We start from the raw sequence: 18,412 nt of genomic DNA on the forward strand, positions 1-18,412 counted from the left end.
GTGTTTGTGTTGGTGGGGCACAGATGACTTGTCCAGAGACAGTTAGTGACCTCAGAGACATTATCCAACACTCAGCTTTTATAAACTACCAGGCAGTGACTAGCATAGATGGACCACTCCACTGACAGAGGAAATGGCTCCGAGTTGGGGGGAAGATGTCTATCGTAAATTCCTGTGAGTTTTTTAAAGCTATAGATTTAATTGGGTTTTATTTCTAGGATAACATAATTGGTGTGAAACAAAAGTGTCGTAGTGTGGAAGTGGCTATTTTAAAGAACTCTGGCATCTCCTGTTCACCTGGACAGAGAGGACAGTTAAGAATTCCAGAACAGGCTAGAGACTTCATTTTCAAGAGTTTTTCTTTGGATGCCAAGCAATGATCTTGTTACTTGGGTGACTCTTGACTGGGGAATAAAATCAAAGTTTAAATAATTGTGGATTTGCTACTTACTACACTTATGTGGACATTTAAAAATACATGTATTTATATTTAGCGTCTTGTGCTTTTTAATTGGTGAAGAAGACTTCTACGTATGCCTGTGTACATTGACTCTTCTTTGCAGTATTCTCATATTTAATCCACTGAACTATTTCCATTTATTTTCATAAATACCGAACTTTTACACCATCCTGTCGTATCTGGAAGACTGGGAATTTCAGGTGAATTATGTTTGTTTGGTTTTTTTTCAAGTGAATTTTACTAGCAAACCATAGATCTTCAAAGGTTGTGATCTAAGACCCAAAGGAGTGAAACGTGTGGTGTTTGGGTTTTGCTTTGGTGATCTCCCTTGTGCTTTTTAAAACTGTTTTTCTTGTGGTGTAAGACTCGTGTGGGAAAGATGGAGTAGCTCTTGGCCCCCTTTTCCTGACAGCTCTGATAAAGTTCTCATTCGGCTAGTAAGCCACACACTGAGCCGTGTTTCAGAAGCACATTTGCCCTGCTGGTGTCCTTGCTGATATTTATAGGATGTCGAATGGGTTTGCAGGGCTGCTGTTTCTTTTTTTTCTTTTCTTTTTCATGTATTTCTTTTTCTAGTCTGTGGATTTTGCCCCAGTCAGTGTTAAGTGATGTAGTTTTAGTTAAGTCTGCATATTATTACATGGCTTTCTGCTTCTGCTCTGTCACACAGGCAGTCATGGCCCACCAAAATTGATGTACCCCAGGACCTTGAGGATGACCTCACGGCCACTCCTCTGTCCCACGGGACCGTCCCTCAGTCTCCTGCTCGGGCCGCCGACAGTGTCCTCAATGGCCACAGGAGCAAAGGCCTGTGTGACTCGTCTAAGAAGGACGACCTCCCCGAGTTGGCCGGGCCGGCACTCTCCACGGTGTCCCCGGCGGGCTTGAAACCCACGGCCAGCGGGCGCAAGTGCCTGTTCCGGGTGGAGGAAGACGAAGAGGAAGATGAGGAGGACAAGAAGCCCATGTCCCTCTCGACGCAAGTGGTTCTGCGCCGGAAGCCCTCGGTGACCAACCGGCTGACGTCGAGGAAGAGCGCTCCCGTCCTCAACCAGATCTTTGAGGAAGGGGAGTCGGACGACGAGTTCGACATGGATGAGAACCTGCCCCCGAAGCTGAGCCGGCTCAAGATGAACATCGCCTCGCCGGGCACGGTGCACAAGCGCTACCACCGCCGGAAAAGCCAGGGCCGTGGCTCCAGCTGCAGCAGCTCGGAGACCAGCGACGACGACTCCGAGAGCCGGCGGCGGCTGGACAAAGACAGCGGCTTCACCTACTCCTGGCACCGGCGGGATAGCGGCGAGGGGCCGCCGGGCAGCGGGGCGGCCGGCGAGAGGGGGCCAGAAGCAAGCCGGCGGGCGGCGGCGGCGCGGTTTGAGGCCAACCCGGCGAGAACAGCGCGGGCGCGTAGCCAGCGGGGCGGCTCGGGCGGGAAGCCCTCGGGCACGTCGGGCAGCACGCGCCGCTGCGCCGGCCCCGGGCCCGGCGAGCTGGTGCAGAGCCTCAAACTCATGAGCCTCTGCCTCGGCTCCCGGCTGCACGGCGGCGCCAAGTACCTTCTCGACCCGCAGGGCGGCCTGTCCTTCTCCAGCGTCAAGGTGCAGGAGAAGTCCACGTGGAAGATGTGCATCAGCTCCGCGGGGGGCGCGGGCCAGGCCCCGGGCGTGGGCAGCGTCAAGCTGTTCTCTGAGCGCGTGGCGGACAGCAGCGCCGAGCTGGAACGGCTAAAGAGCAAGAACCTGAAAAACAACGTGCTACAGCTACCTCTGTGCGAAAAGACCATCTCTGTGAACATCCAGCGGAACCCTAAGGACGGGCTGCTGTGCGCCACCAGCCCGGCCAGCTGCTGCCATGTCATCTGACTGGGCCCGCGCTGGCCGCTGGCGCGCTTCCTGCTCGGAGCGGTGAGGACCGGCTCACTTCACTGTTCTCTCTTTGGTTTTCCTCTCGTAGAGTGGGCGTTAGGGGCACTTATTTATTACCTTTTCATTTGTTCGCCTGGCGATGTGACAATGCATGGTCTTTGTGCATGCTGCTAGACACTTCTTTTCCAGCCGAAAAGTCTGTTGTGTAATTTTTACATTTATGATTTTAATGTGGATGATCAGGATTGAATTAAAATGTATATTTGGAACCTAATATAAATGGAGCACTTAGAAATCTGATGTTCTGCACTTAATCTAGAGAGAAAAAATGCTTTTGTTTCCTTGTGAAAAATCTAAATTCCTGTCCTGACCTTCTGTGATAACGGAAACTCCGTGCTCTGAGGCACACTCCGTGGTGTCGGAGACAGAACCAAAGCAATAACGTTGTGATGCCGACGGGCCTGGAGCCTGCGAGCTGGTGCGTGCCCAGCCTTCCGAGGCCTGTGGGAGCAGAGTACAGCGAGCGTCTGCACTGAGAACCTTAAAACCATGATTTCAACATACCCACACCTGTTTGTCTTAAGCTATAGTGTGAAAAAAAGTTTGGGCTCTTAAAATTGAACTGAAAAAGATTTTCCTGTTTTGTACTAGGTGAGATGAAGTACTTAGATTGATAAGGCAGCTTCCCCCGCAGTGGTAAACGGCAAGCAGACAATCTTCTTTTGTAATGTGACGAAGTGAACTGATGGTGTCTTAACTCCACTCCTGGAGTGTATGGTCTGTCTAACAGAACCGGAAGATGCTCGGGTAGATTCCTTCCTGTAGGGCACACCCCGGGCTTCCTGTAAAACCACGTAGGTAGAAGAAACTGCAGGGCCTGATGCGGAAGCAAAGTGCACACAGAGGGCAGCAAAGTCAAAACCCTAGAAATTAAAAAAAAACCTGGGATTTGATTTTTAGGAGTTTGGTAATTAGATTGTCTCTTTTGTTTTTTCCATTCTGTATCCTTTAGCTCAGTAAGCTATGAGATTTGGCCGATCAAAAACCCGTAAAAGAGCAAAATTCACACATACAGCAAACAAAAATGCACAAAGCCTGCTTTGTTCTTTTGTTGTCGTCGTCGTTTTGGTTTTTGCTTTTTTTTTTTTTTTCTGGAAGTGTTTTTCACTTTGCCTTCCTGCCAAAACAATAATCAAAGAACTCTTGCTTTAAACTTCCTGTACAAAGACTACTTTTGACCAGATAATCATCTTTCATGGCATTTTATCTTGTAAGACGCAGTATATTGCAGATTGCTAATTTTGGAAGGGGCCAGATGCTGCTTTTTCAGGCTGCGCCCTGGGGGTCTTCAAAGCAGTGCTTATCCACATTGGTGATAGGATGTGGCTGGGCCAGGGTTGGGGGGGGGCGCCTTCCCACACTCAGCAGCTTTCCTTCACGTCCTCAAGTGACAGTCACTTTGTCTGTAGAGCGGGCAGAGCACCAAAGGACTGTATTCCATTGGTCACGGTTTCTCCAAGTACACTGACTCTGCTACTTAGGGTTCATAGATTTTACTCCGAACTCTGAATTTCACAATATACGTGCTAAACTAAGATGATACTTAAAATACTTATTTTACTTTCTAGACCTAGGCTAGATATGTTTTAAGCTACAGCTCTAGTTCTTTGTGATATTTATAATTGAAAGCTACCAGAAAAGATGTGTGGGTGAAGCCATAGAACATATTTGCTTGAAATTCTTGAGCAGGGATCTTATAAAGGGCCAGAAATAAGATGTGTGGTTCACGTAGATAGTGAGCGTAACATCTGTATTAAACGTAGGAGAGAAGTTTATAAAGGGCATTGGCAATAAACTCTTTGTTGCAGCTGTTTTCCAAGTAATGTAAATACTTTTTCCTGTGATTATGTATAGCCTTGGAATGGCACCTTTTAACTAACCCATACGTGTTCGGTTTCCAATGGTTTTTATATTCCGATGTATATATGGTGCTCACTTTAGGATCAGCAGTGTTGACCGTCTATGCTGCAGAGCTGTATTATAGCCTTATTAGTTGTGTGTGGTTGGTTGACCCTCGGGGTACGCAGATGTTAGTCTGAGTGGCGTCTTACTCATTTGTTCATAAGTGAATGGTTGTGCATGTGTTGTATGTCCTAGTATGTCGTCACATAAAAGGGAGGGAGCAAATAACCATTGCATTAAGATAATATTGGACCAAACTATTTACTAGCTCTAAACAGTTTCTTGTACCCCTTAACCTGTCTTCAGAAGTTGCATAGAGTTATAGTAGTGTGTAAATTAAATATTGTGGAAAAACAATTAGTCTTGTATTTTTCTGTATGTGTGTGTACATATATTATATATATATACACATATATATATATATATAAAATTATGTACTTCTGGCAATTCTATCTGTATTTAAAGATGTGACAATCTTGACACCGATTATAAGAATAGCTGTGAGACCGAATCAAAGAAAAGCTATCCCTACCAAGTAAGAATTGATGTGTGTTAAGAGGGTACAGAATTATCAGCAGATTTGGTCAGTTGCTTCCACTGCTGGTTGATTTTCCTCATTGTGTAAACATTGACAGGTATGTGACAAATGGGAAAAAAAAAATCCAAATAATAAAGTGGCATATTGGTGTTCAGCAATATAAACCGCGTCCCCTGTTTCTGTTTCTTGTCCTGAACGCAGCCGTGTACGGACCCAGCCTGGGTGACTCACAGCTTGGCACATGCCGTGCACCTGCGCTGCCAGCTGTGACTGAAAAAATAGCACTGGGACTGTTCTTGCCTCGAACTCATGACCGCAAGTCTCAGGTGGCCCCGGGACTGCCCATTCATTATGCTTTATTTCCCCAATTCATCGCTTCCCTCACCATACTCCCAAATAACGGAATCAACTGAAGCCGTCAGAACTGCCGCGGACTCCCGCTTCACACTCCCACCTTCGTCTGAATCCGCATGCCCTGCCCTGTGTGATCCCGGGGTCGCTTCCTTTACTCACACCTTGAAGCTTTATGGGGATGAGTGAGGCAGCCGCGAGGACTACTCATTCTCTTCTTTCTCACACCCTCAGTCTTTGCCTCACTGCTAGATCATTCCTAACAGCAAACAAACATGACTTTATTCCCCTACCTTAAAGAGATGTCTTTGTTTTTCTCCTCTTTGCTCTTTGAACCCTTCCAGTTAGGTTCTTGCTGCTGTCACCCCACCATAACTGCTTTGCTCAAGGTCAGCAGTGACCTCCATGTGCTAAAACCAGTGGTCAGTGTTTAAAACCAGCTTTGAGATTTAATCTGCATGGCACATAATTCACCAGTTACACAATTCAGTGCTTTTCACTGCATTCTCAGAGTTGTGCAACCATTACCATAAACCCAGAAAGCAATCTGTACCTGTTTGCACTTCTTCCCTTCCTGTCAGCTCCCCACTGCAGCCTTAGCCCCTGATGACCACTAACCCCAGCAGTCAACTTTTAAACCATGGTAGCGTTTGATGAGTTGGTCACCCTCATAAACCTCCCATTGTTCCGGGCCCCACTTCCACCTCACTGCTCTTCATCCCACTGGCTCCTCTCCCAACCTCTGAACTTGGAGTATCCCAAGGTTCATTCTTGATCCTCTGTACTTCTGTCTCTCAGTCATCCCATTCAGTTTAACATTCACATGCTGATAGAACCCAAAATATATATTTAGCCCACCTCCCAGGAACACCAGATTCCAACAACCTGTTTGACTTCTCTACATGGATGTGTCTAATAAGCACCTAAGTTTGTACATGCTCAAAACTTAAACCTTCCCTTCAAATCCTCACCTTCCTAATGCTTCACATCTCATAAATGGTGGCTCTAAACCTTTTGCACAAGAATCTGGGTATCCTTCCCTCTGTCATTCCAATATCCAAGCTATCAGCAAATCTTACACACCATTCAAAAATTGACCAGTTCTTACTGCCTTCCCTGCCATCATCACAACTGGACAACTGTAAGTGCCTCCTGGAGGGTCTTGCTGCTTTTGCCCTTGCTTTCTCTTTTCTGTTCTCTGTATAGTAGTGTGAGTGGTCCTTTTAAAAGCTAAATCATGTCATGTTTCAATGAAACGTGTTTAATTTCCAAATATTTGGGGGAACTTTCCAAAATACTAATTTCTAGTGCAGGTCTGTTTTGGCCAGAAATCATGCTTTGTATAATTTAAATCTTTTAAAACTTACCAAAACTCTTCTAATGGCTCAGCTAATGGCCTTTCTTGGTGAGTGTTTTTGTGAGTGCTGGAAAAGTGCAGTTGTTGGTAAAGTGTTCTCCACATGTCAGTCCCAGTTGCTAATTAATGTTAGTCAAGTCTTCTATATCCTCATTGATTTTCTGTCTCGTATCAGTTAGTGAGAGAGGAGTATTGGAATCTAGAATTGTGGATTGGCCTATTTCTCTTTTTAGTTCTATCAGCTTTCCTTCATGAACTTTGAAGCTTTGTTGTTAAGTACATACACATTTAAGATTAAGTCCTCCTGATGGACTGATCTTTTTCATCATTATGAAATGTTCCTCTTTATCTCTGGTAAATGATTCTTTGTCATGAACTCTACTTTGTGTGATACAGCCTCTCTAGCTTTTTCTTTGATTGGTGGGAGTATTTCTTTTTCCATCTTTTTACTTTTAACTTATCTGTGTCTTTATATTTCAAGTAGAGTTGTTTTGTTTCGGGATTTTTTGTTTCTTTTTTATAGTCAGCATATAGTGGGGTCTTGCTATTTTTTTTCTAATCTGCAAATCTTTGCCTTTTATTTGCAGTATTTTAGATCAAGTACATTTAGTGTAAATATCAACATGGTTGAATTTAAATCTACCATCTTTCTGGTTTTCTATTGGTCTCAGCTGTTTCTTGTTTCTTTTCCCCTCTTTTACTGTGTTCTTTTTGTTTGAGCACTTTTTATTGGCTTATTGGTTGTGCATCTTTAATTTTTTAGTGGTTGCTATAGGGATTTATATATATGTACACACACACACATATGTGGATGGGCATATATAGAAATATAGCACATTGTATTTATATATTTATGTAATATATATAACACATAAAATATAAATAATATATGTATAAAACTGCAGTCTGCCTCATGGATTGTAAGAACCTTACAACTGTATTTCCACTTTTCTCTTTCTGTCCTTTGTGCTATTGTTGGCATACATTTTATTTTTATATATGCATAAATATCTTTGTTTTAAATTGTTTTCTTTTTAAGAGATAAAACATAAGGTTAAAAAGTCTCTTTTACCTACATCTTATTTCCAGCACTCTTCATTTCTCTGTGTAGATCCACTTTTGGTATTTTCCTCTGTTTCAATGAAAGGTGTTTAATTTTTATACAGTGCAGGTCTGCTGACAATAAAATCTGTCAGCTCTTACTTGTCTAAAAAAGTATTTTTACTTAATTCATGAAGGATACTTGCACTGGGTATAGAATTCTGGGTTGGTTTTTATTGCAAGGCTGGATAACACATTTTACATTTTTTTATTCATGTAAAAGTGCTGGTTTTCATTTTGGGATTCAGTTACTTGGAAGCAGGTAGATCCTTTGGGGTTTTGCTTTTAAAGTGTGTTAGGACAGATCCAGAGCTGTCTTTGAACTAATTTGACCCGCACAGAGACAATACCTCCCAAGCACTCCAATGAGGTGACACGTCACTCCACTGAAGGACACGCCAGACTTCAGGGTGCCCATTTTCCTTGCTGTTCCCCACAGCTACCCACTGGGCTCTGGGGAGGCATAGATGAGAAGGGGGAATGGGACTTGAGGCCTCCTTGAGCTAAGGGGACTGAAGCAGCTTGTTGACTGCCAGCCCATTGTATTTCTGAGGACCCCTGATTCCAGAAGTGAGCACTTAGTGGGCGCCCCACTCCAAGCAGGGTGTTACATAGGTGGAGAAGGTAAGAGGGAAAAAAACCTGAATCTTGGTCCTTCTGAGTTCATAATGCCCTTGAGTAAGAAATGAGGATCTAAATTCGTACCAGATGGAGATCAGAGATGGTGACGTGTGGCAGGGCACTGCTGGAAGGGTCCGGAGAGTTCCAAGGAGGGCGAGCCTGGGGAGGGAGTCAGAGTTGCCTGCCAGGGATGGAGAATGAATAGCTGGGCAGATGCAGATCAGCAGCCCCTGCAGGTGCTGGGAGCCCGCGGTGGACTTTGCTGAGGGAGAGTCCACTTGGCTTCTTGGCTCCTTCATCCTTTCCCAAGCACGCTAGGCTTTCTGTACGGGAGGACTGCAAGAACCGGAGGCTGGGGGTGCACAGCTAGAGGAAGCGGCACTGGGCGTAAGGCCTGCATGAAGGGGAAGTGACGCTGATTCAGTGCCCGTCGTGTGTGGCCTGTTGTCAGCCCATGCCCTGGGCTTGGAAGGGCCGCCTCGATTTACTGCTCTGCTCCTAGTTTGTTGTCTTGAAATTCTTAAAAACTTTCCAGCGAGGGTACCACATTTTCATTTTGCACTGGGCCCCTTGGGTTCTGCCCCTGGCTGAGAGATTCCTTGCAGATCTGTAGTCCACAAGTACGGGAGGTCATCTCAACCCTGAGAAGGGGGGACTTTGGCGAGAGCAGAGACCCTGAGGGAGCAGCAAAGGCCAGAGACAGGAGCCCAGGCCACCTCCAGTGTGGGGATAAGAGAGAGCATTGAGGAGGCAGAGAGTGGAGACCACGGACTACGAGGCTAGCAGGTGAGCCTGAGAACTTCTTGCTGAGGCCAAGTGGTCTGTGCATCAGCTCTGAGCACCAGAGACTCCCCCGAGCTTGTGGAGAGTGAGGTGGAAGCAGGTCCTCGGAGGGCTCTCTGAGAAGTGTCAGGAGTGAGGCGGAAGTGGTAAAGTGAGCGTGCGGGTGTCACTTCGATGTTGCCGCGCTGAAGGACGGGTGGGCGGCACACAGGCCCTGCCTCACCGTGTGGGCCCTGAGGCTCAGAGACTTAAGGGGCCTGCCCCAAGGGCACACTACACCTGCCCAAGGATCTGATCCCAGAGCCCACTCCTCAGGTTGCCCACCTGGATGGGGAGAGGTGAGACTGGCCTTTGACATTACCTTTGACCTTCCGGCACCAGAGAGCAGGGCAAAGCAGTATTAAGCCTTGTCCTGTAAGGTTCCACTTTAAATCGCACTGGGGCTCATACCGGACCTGTGTATATGCATCTTGTTACCTTTCTAACGCCTGAGGTTTCCAAACTCAGACATAGCGGGTCCTAGGGGACCGTGGACCTGTAGGTGAGACCAGGTCGGGCAGCTCCTCACACACCTGGTGAGGCGAGATCGTTTAGAGCCGGGGCCGAGAGCTGCTCTCATGACATTTCCCCAAGAATGCCAGCAGGGAAGAAGTGTCTCTCCATCCCCAAGATGCCCGTGGTCTGTGAGGAAACCGGACCTCCGCCTGTTTGTGTAGAAAGCCCGGCGACACCCAGACCGGCGGACACGCGGTTTAGGCGGAAGTCCGCCTCGTCCGTGGGTAGATTCAGGTGGTCAGTGCAAACCCCGACCTGTGCGCTTCAGGCGCGGCGCAGACGCTTCCAGCTGCTGGGCGGGCAGGGCCATCGGGGGGCCCGAGGGTGAGCAGCGCCCCGGCCGTCGGCCCTGCCCTGCTGCGGGGCTCCCCGGCGGTGCTGAGCTGCTCCATCTGTGACAGACACAGCCTGTGGGGCCCGTTTTCAGCCTCGCGTTGTGAGGTCGGGAGGGGCAGAGGTCACCTTGAAGGGGCTCACCAGCCGCTGGCAGTGGGGAGACATAATTGGTTTCCCTTTCTCGAGCCAGACCGCTGTGTAAAGGGAGGCACGTACCGCGTCTACACGGGAGCTGCCTTCCGGTTCATTATTCGGCACTCTACCGTGATTTCCCAGGTAGGTACTGAACAGCACCTGCAAGTGAAGATTCGGCCTCCAGCTCCACGCTCGGGGCTGGCTGCGCCCAGCGGGGCCCGTTGGGGTCTGGGGACGGCTGCGGGGTTCTGCTCCCCACGAGGGTCAGCAGACCTGGACTTAACCCGGCTCTGCCCACTGAGTCCTCCCGCCTGGGCCTCGGCACGCCGGGGGTAAGAGAGAGGACAGTGAGGGGGGTCGGGGCCACGTCCTCTGGGTGCCCCCTCTCCAGTCTAGAGAGGAGGCCACGGTGTCTGCGGGCCGTGTGTCAGCAGCGTGATCTGGGCCGCACACTCAGGGCCAAGTGCCACCATCCCTCTTTCACTTGTTTAATAACCACGTGTGGCCCACATCCCATCGGCAGGCGGGCCGGCACCCCCTCCCTCCCCTGAACGGCCCGAATATCCCGGGAGCCTACAGAGGGCCGGGGCAGATGGGGAAGGCCTCTGGCCCCGCACGCACGACTCCTCTGCCCCCGCTCCTGTTCAGGCAGCACGGGGACAAGGCGGGGGAAGGAAGCTGGCTCCTTCCGCAGAGAAACCAGAAAGGCCTCTGCCCTCGCCATGGTTCTCGAACTTCGTGGGCTCGGCATCCACCGCGGCATCTTCAGAGCTGTGACTCCTGGGCCAACCTGCCCACATCGTCTTCCTCAGGCCCGGGGTGCTGGGAGCAGGGCCTCCGCTTGAACAAACTCCAGGTGGTGCGCTCCCAGGGGGGTGTGAACCCACTCTGAGCCCCTGAGGCCCTGTGCTGCTGAGCAAACGCCAGCACCATGAGACCCCGGCCCTGGACACACCTTGGGCGCAGCCCCCGGGCTGGCTGGCAAGACCTCCTAACTTGGACTCTTAGAAACAGGACAAGCAGTGTCCCACAACCTTCCCGGGTGCCCACTTTTGCGTGGATGAGACCATAGATGGGCCTCTTGCCAGGACCGGAGAAAGTGTCTTCCATCCCCTGGGGAAGCCGTGGCGGACGAAAGGATGCTGCCAAGCTGAAGGATACAGCTGGCCTGGTTCGGGGGCCATGTCTTTCCTCCAGGCTCGGGTGGCCTCCTGGAGGTGCTGGTGGCTCCAGTCTCAGGCCCCCTGCCCTTTAAGCCACCTTCGGGTGAGCATGGGGGACAGGGAGGGAAGCCTGGCCTGCTTCCTCAGACTCGGCCGTGCTGCCTGCTGTTGGCCAAGAGCTGGTGCTGGGGACTGTCCTCACGGAGCCATGGGATTCTTGAAAGAACTCAGCTGGAGGACGCTGGATCCCAGGCCTTCTTCCTTCTGTGTCTAGTTTCCTGCCGGAAAAAGTGTGGGAGCTGCAGGGGTGAGGGCTGAGGAGAGAGTGGGTGGCGGGCAGCTTGGTGCAGGCCACGGTACAATCCTGGCAGATGTGGGCCCACGGGAGCTGTGGGGAGAGAGCCGCACTGCTGGGGGAACCCCGTGGGCCTCAGCTTCCCCAACTATAAAAAAGAACAACATGAGGAAACTGAGGCCCGTGGGAGGTATCAAGGAGGGCTGTGGGCTCCTGGCCTCCAGCTTCATCGTAGGGCTGGGTATCCCTAACCACTGGCTGTTGGCTTCCTTTCCTAAGCCACTAAGATGAAGATTGGTCCTCAAGTCTGAGCTTTTGAGCTGCTGGTGAGGAGTGGGACAGTGTGGCCCTCAGGAGGGACAGGAGGTCCACTGTCTGACCCCCTCTCCCCAAGGCTGCTGCCGGGGGCTGGACTCTGCCAGCAGAAGCCCAGGCCTAGTCATAGGGACACTCCGGGTTTGCCGTGGCACCCGTGTGGGGCACGACAGCCCAGCTCTCTGTTGGGGGTGCCCACTAAATGTCAGAGCACAGAACTAGAGGTCATGCTGGTTGTGTGGGGGAGTTGGGGTGAGGAGTGAACCAGGCCTCCGCCAAACAGCACCAGGGTCAAGGCCCACCGACAGTCCATGGGCTCAGCATATTGGCGCCTCAGAGAGCTGGGTGGGTGGTGGGGAGAGTCATCCATGGGGAGAGACCACTAGGCGCCTTCATGGTGGGGTGTGCAGAGCCTCCTAGAGAGTCGGGGTAGCAGCCCCTACCCCTTTCCTGCCCAGCAAGGGCTGTGGTCCCCCTGGGGCTGAGGAGCATTTCTGGGCCTGCCCAGGCGGCGGCCGGGCCGCTGTCCTGGAAAGCCAGTGGTGACTGGGCTTGGAGTCCACACACTCGGGTTCGGCCTCCTCTGGCTGACCACAGCGTGGGCAGCCCCTCTGCCGGCCTCTGCGAAACCCGGGGCTGGCCTCCTGAGGCTCTGCAGCCCTTTCCTGCATGTCCGGGCCTGATCCACCCATTGGGAGCCGTGGCTGGGTCCCCTCCTGGTGCTGTTCCCTCCTGGAACAGCTGGGCTGGGGCTGGCACTCCGGCGTCCACGTGTGTCAAGGCAGGTGGGTGCCTCCTCTCTCACCCGCTCTGGGTGCTGGGCAGGCTGGGGACATGGGAGCAGGGAGCTCACTTGGCTTCTGTCCTCAGGGACACTGGGAGGACTGGGGAGCAGAGAGGGGAGGTCTGCTTGGGCGCAGCCGTCAGGAGGCCTGAGGCAGCCGACACGAGGTGGGGCAGGGGTGTGGCTTGGGAGGCCAGAAACGAGAGAACAAGGGCCAAATCAGTGGGCAGAAGAGCGGAGGGAGGTGAAGTGCAGGCACGGGCCGGTCAGGCTCTGGAGCGGGGTGTGCGGCTTGCGCAGGGGAAGGGTGTCCCTGTCCGCTCAGTTAGGAGGATGAGGGACTACAGAGCGTGGGACCGTGAAAAGGCCTTGGCACCTCCCATGCCCACTGCTGAGCACCTGCTGTGAGCCAGAAGGCACAGAGCAGCTCTGGGGCCAGCAGACCTACACAGCACCCCTCCCACCAACCTCCCTCTTGACACAACCTGGCAGATCCTACATCCAGCCTCCACGTCCCTGTGGCCCCAGTGGAGGTGGGTCCTGTGTGTCCCAGCCTACCCCAGGGGCACCGTCTGCCCCTGCACGGCCGGCTGCGCTCTGGTTAGGCACTGTGCTCTGCTGAGTCGTACTGAGGAAGGATACAGGGAGGTTCCTGGGAAAGACGGTCTCGAGTGCAGGGACCCCTGGCTCTGCACGGGTGCCTCACAGTGTGAGAGAGGCCACCACTCAGAGGCAGCTGTGAGCCCATGGGCAGGGAGTTGAGCTAACTCCTGTTCACAGCCAACACCTGGGCGAGACCAAGAGCTGGGCCAAGGACCCCATCTACACTTTCTCCTTCCCCGGCAAACACGGCACCCAGGCTGGACAGTGAGGGAGGTCCTGGGGACTCAGCTCAGGACCACAGCGGTGGCTACCGTTCACCGGTGCTCCGAAATATGAGCATGGTCCAGCAAGTATTTTCAAGCATGGAACCACCACTGGATAACTGGGCCATGGAGGGCCATAGATCAAGCAGGGGCTGGGTAGAGCCAACCCAGAGATGTCTGCGCTGGCAGACTTGGCGGTCTAGCAGGACCAACCCGACAACCCTGAGGGCAGCTGGGGGCGTCAGGGCTCCCAGCATACTATGCTCAACAGGCCTGTTGAGGCCACCTCCACTTGGAGGTGAAGGAGAGAATCAAGGCGCTGGGACCCAAGGTAGACAGGTCTAGAAGCTAGAAGGTCCTCAGCCCTGCCCGGCTCCTCTTTCCCTTGTGGAAGGAAGGGCCCGCGGGTCTGTGGTGCACCGGCTGTGAGGAACAGGGGCCCAGGCAGGGAGGCCGAGCTTGACAGCTGGCAGGAAAAGGGAGCCAGGCTCTGCCCTCCCAGGTGGTCCCCATGGTTAGACGTGGGTAGACACGGCCAGGGGAGAAGCCTGAGCTCCAGAGTTACTGCCTCTGTGCCCGTGAAAGATGTGCACGCAGCCTTCTGGGCACAGGCAGGGGTGGATGGCAGTCCTGGGCAGAGGCCCTCTTCCGCAGGGGTGAGCCCAACCAAGGTGCGGGGTGAGGCAGCTGGCCCTGAAAGCAGCCCCCGTGGCCCTTGCCAGTCCCCACGAGGGGGTCAGGCTCCAGCGGCAGCAGAACCTCCCAAGAACTGGCTGGGCCTGGCCACAGGCTTTGGAAGGGGCACACAGGTGCCTGCCTCAAGCGGAGCTCCCCCCAGCTCCCCGCCTCTGTGGCTCCCCCTTTAATGACCTGACGCAGGGCTCATTTCAGAGGAGGGCCAGTTCAGTCCACGTATGGTAAGTAGGAGTCAGAGAGGTACGTGTTGCCTTTAATAGCTTCGTTACTATGGTTTTTGTGAGGAAAAGGGTCTGTTGACATACTGCAGAACAGGACCAGGCAAGAGGCATTTAGAGCTGTCCAGGTGCTGGAAACACTGCCTGGCATCCCTCCCTCTCAACTAGGCTCAGCAGGAAGCCCCTGCAGACTGGCCCCCCGCTGGTGGCGCAGCAGGCACAAGCCCGACCTGTGACCCAGCCCACAGGGCTGACCATCACTGTGAGGGGCGCTCAGGGGGCGGTGGCCCACTGCGAGCAAGGCTCTGGGCCAAAGTCGGGCGGCTGCAGTGGGTGGGAGGGAAGAAGCAGGCCCGGTGGGGGACTGGGAAGGGCTGGGTCTCTGCTGCCCTCGCCGCCGGCCCTAACCAGGACACCACAGAGGGGAAGAGGGTGCCTGCTGTGTGGTGTCGCTTCTCGTGGCCACGCACCGGGTCCGGGTTCAGGGGCCGCCTTGTTGCTCCAGGAGCCCCTCTGCCCTCGCTCAGGGCGGCCCAGGCGGGCACTCAGGCCTCCTCCTCTTTATTGCCTTCCCTCGATTCCTCCTTCAGGTTCTGGGCCATGAGCTTCATTTGCTGTTGAGAGAACACAGGACACAGGCTGAGCCAGGTGAGCCTGCTCGGTGGCCCCCGGGGCGGGGGGTGTGTGTGACACAGGCTCCCACCCCCGCTGTGGGAGGCCCTGGGTGACAGTGTCCCTTGAGCTCCATCAAAGCACACTCTGCGCCCCGAGAAGCCAGGTGCTCTGACACTGAGGCCTCCTGAAAGTGCAGAGCCCCCACTTCGGACCCTCCCATCTCCTCAGATGGGAGCCACCAGGTGTGCTGGGAATGCTGTGCTATGGGAACTACGAGCACAGCAGGAATTCTACAGATGCAGAAATGAGAAGCAGCAGCTGGAATCTCCTCCTCCCTGGACCCCCAGGGCAAGGGGGAGGGGAAAGGACACAGCAGGGGGCCTGGAGCACTGACTTGGGGCCAAGTTCTTGCTCTGTGCCTGTAAACTTGGGGACCCTGGAAAGTGGACCTCTCTGAGCCTTGTTTCCACATCTGCACGCTGGGAGCCATGGGGCACATTTTGCACGGTGGCCATGGGGTTGTACATGATGTCCCTGGCCCACAGCAGATAAGCCAAAACAGCAGACATTTTCACCAGCCCTCTGTCCCTACAGCCATAGGACCATCTCAAATCATGAGGCCATCCAGTGCCATTGGGGACATCCTATGAAATCTCCCTGAGAGCCAGGCCAAGACAGACGTGCAGCCTGCCAGGCTCACAGGGAGGTGTCAGAAGGAGCCCACAGCCAAGGACAAGGCCGCTGGGGGTGAGGAGGTCCTGCTGCTCCCAGTCCTGGGGTGCCCCCCGCCGGTCTCCGAGGACCCCCCACAGCTCCCAGCCCTCTCTGTCCTGTGGGTGCTGGAAAACATGACTATAGCTCTGCCATGTTGAAAAAAATAAATAACTCCTTTGGAATTTGGCTTAAAATACACACGCTGATTTTTGATAACAGTTATTTACTTCTGGGAAAAACAAAACTCTGAGCACAAACACTGCCGCAGCTCCAGGTAGCTGGCTGCCCCTCGCGGCAGCCCCAAGCACCACGCGGGGCTGGACACAACGCCAAGCTCTCTCTGTTTCAGGGAGAGGAGTCCCATTCCTAATCTCTAATCCAAAGCCTCTGCCCCCTGCTTCAACCCCTTTCCCCTGTGAGGCCCCTTTAGCTCTGCAGTATCTCGGGAGACCCTCTCCACTCCGGACAGTCACCGTCTCTGAACCTGGAGGCTGCCCCTCTCCCTGTGGGCTGCGGAGGGGTCTGCCTGGCTCCTGCTGGTCCACACACAAACAGGCTTTAGGGGATGGCTTTTAATGCAGAATGGGGCCGGTGGGTCTGCCGGTGGGAGTGAGTGCTTCCTGCACGGGCCACAGCATTTCCCAGGCCTCCCTAGAGTAAGCCGTGGGCACGGGAGTCGATCCCAGCCTCAGGCCCCACGGCTGCGATGTCTGTACAGCCTTTGGCCTGCAAGGGTGACGGTGCCTGTCGGATGTGGTTCACAGACCTGGAGAAGCAGACCCGCCAGGCCACACGAGAATCTCCCAGAAGTTAGGTTTTGCATCTGCTCCCTTTTCTGCTGCTACTAGCACTTCCTGCCCTCTTATGAGCCCACTTCCCATGTTAACTGCTGATGTAAAATATCCTCATACAGGAAAACTGTGCTATTTCAGCCCAGATTCACCGCAGACTCCTCTAGCTGGTGTCATTTAATACTTACAAGACCTTTTTAAATGTCTTTTTATGAGAAACAGAATATGAATCTATTTCCTGATTTGACAAGTAGCCGTAAGAAATTAAAGGCTAAATAAATTTAACTAAACCAGAACTAGAATGAGGATAAAATATTCCCTAGCGTGTCATGGAATTTTCTAGCTAGGCTTCCCTAGCATTCCACATGGGGAGGAAAATCAAAATGGGTTTTGATCCAAAGGAGGCTGTAAGGCTCCCTGCAGGGTGCAAGCTGCTCTCCCATTCTGTGTGTGGCTGTGGCTGGGGCCCCTTGCCAGCAGGTGGAGGACTGCAGAGCTGTCCGCAGATCTCCTGTTCCACGGCAGCCAGGAGGAGGAGTCTGTCTGACGTGCGCTCTCCCCTGAACAACCGAGCCCAAGGTGGGAGCCTCACTGAGGCCTGGGGAGGGACTCAGAACCCGCCTCCCCACCTGCAGTGCCTGCCCTGCGCAGGGTGGCTCCTGAGCACAGGGCATGTTCAGGAGGTCACGGGCTATCCGCACTGAGCTGCGCTGCTGACAGCAAAGGTAGGAACGATGTCCAGGGACCCCACCATCCTCTCATGCCCCAGCCCAGGCAGCGGGACCGTTGTGCCCAGGAGTACCCATCTCCACAAGTGTAGTGACCAGGCTCCTCCATCTGGTGGGTTGAGCCAAGCCTGCCCACAGACCTTCCCGTTGGTGGTGGGTCCCTCAGGGCCTGATCTGCCTCATGGAGCTTTGTGACCCCCACAGGAAATATGGCCCATGGTGGGCAGAAAGGCCGTGCTTCCCAGGCCTTTGCCAGTGTAGGGCTGAGCATCCTGGCTGTGAGGGGAGCAGAGGCTCGTCTCCCTGTGCCTCCTACCCGCCCTGCCGGACATGCTGGCCAGCGGCTGAAGCAGAACTTCAAACCTGCGGCTCAAGCCCAAAGAAACATCCAAGCAGTTTAGAAGAAACAAGGTGCAGCAGCCTGTTTGCCACAGACGGAGACTTAAACTGGTTTTGAGGTCAGTGAGTGACACCCAGCCCTGTGCTGTGCAAACCGGCAGGCCTCGGCCATTCCTCCTGAAAGATGGAGTCAGAAGCCACTGTGCCTTGAGCCCGCTCCTCTCAGGGAAGCCAGCTGCTCTCTGCTGCTCACGGGCCTACATCCCCTCCATCTGCTGTCACGAACTTGGAAAAGAACCCTCCTCCACCCTCCTGGTGCAGAGGAGCCAGGAGACTGAGCCCCAGCCCAGCCTGCTTCCCACACCCTCCCCTCCTGGGGGGAGACCATAAGCATTGGCAGAATGAACTCCAGAAGCACAGATTTTCTAATCTGAAAGAACCTTGATGATCATTCAGTCCTGTGGCCACTTAAGAGTCTGGAGAGCCTCTTAAATGCAGACTCATCCGCCCCTCCCTGAGACGCTAACTTGCTGGTCTGTAGTGGGGCCCAGGTCTCTGAATTTTTAACAAGCCCTCGAAATTTCTCCCCAGACCTCCTCAGACTTGGAAGTCTGTGATCTGTTGCCTGCCATCTTTCACAGATAAGCAAGCTGGAGTGGTGGGAATGGGCAGGTCCCTTCCAGGCCACACTGTGGGCTCAGGCCAAGAGTCACAGAGCAGCCCCCTGGGCACCAGGTTGCCTCCGGCAGCCCAGCTTTTTGGCTACTTCTGCTCTTTAGCAGCCCTGCCTGGGGGGGTGTGGGACGGGGGGGGGGGGGGGGGGG

At 53.3% G+C, this 18,412-nt stretch overlaps 2 protein-coding genes across 9 annotated transcripts in view; one reads left to right on the top strand and one right to left on the bottom strand.

The window, feature by feature from the left end:
• The window catches only part of SNRK (SNF related kinase), a 57,004-nt gene extending 49,271 nt beyond the window's left edge, over window positions 1-7,733 (top strand). For all 6 annotated transcript variants that reach the window (XM_040637024.1, XM_040637026.1, XM_040637029.1 and 3 more), the window contains one exon: window positions 1,131-7,733. In XM_040637024.1, coding sequence (XP_040492958.1) covers window positions 1,131-2,322 — 1,192 coding nt within the window. In that variant the 3' untranslated portion in view covers window positions 2,323-7,733. The remainder of the gene's footprint in view (window positions 1-1,130) is intronic.
• Window positions 7,734-14,415: 6,682 nt separating this feature from the next.
• ANO10 (anoctamin 10) overlaps window positions 14,416-18,412 on the bottom strand; it is a 244,647-nt gene continuing 240,650 nt past the window's right edge. For all 3 annotated transcript variants that reach the window (XM_040637033.1, XM_040637031.1, XM_040637030.1), the window contains one exon: window positions 14,416-15,015. In XM_040637033.1, coding sequence (XP_040492967.1) covers window positions 14,947-15,015 — 69 coding nt within the window. In that variant the 3' untranslated portion in view covers window positions 14,416-14,946. The remainder of the gene's footprint in view (window positions 15,016-18,412) is intronic.

The sequence above is a fragment of the Ursus maritimus genome, unplaced genomic scaffold (assembly GCF_017311325.1).
Source record: "Ursus maritimus isolate PB19 unplaced genomic scaffold, ASM1731132v1 scaffold_20, whole genome shotgun sequence".
NCBI lineage: Eukaryota > Metazoa > Chordata > Mammalia > Carnivora > Ursidae > Ursus > Ursus maritimus.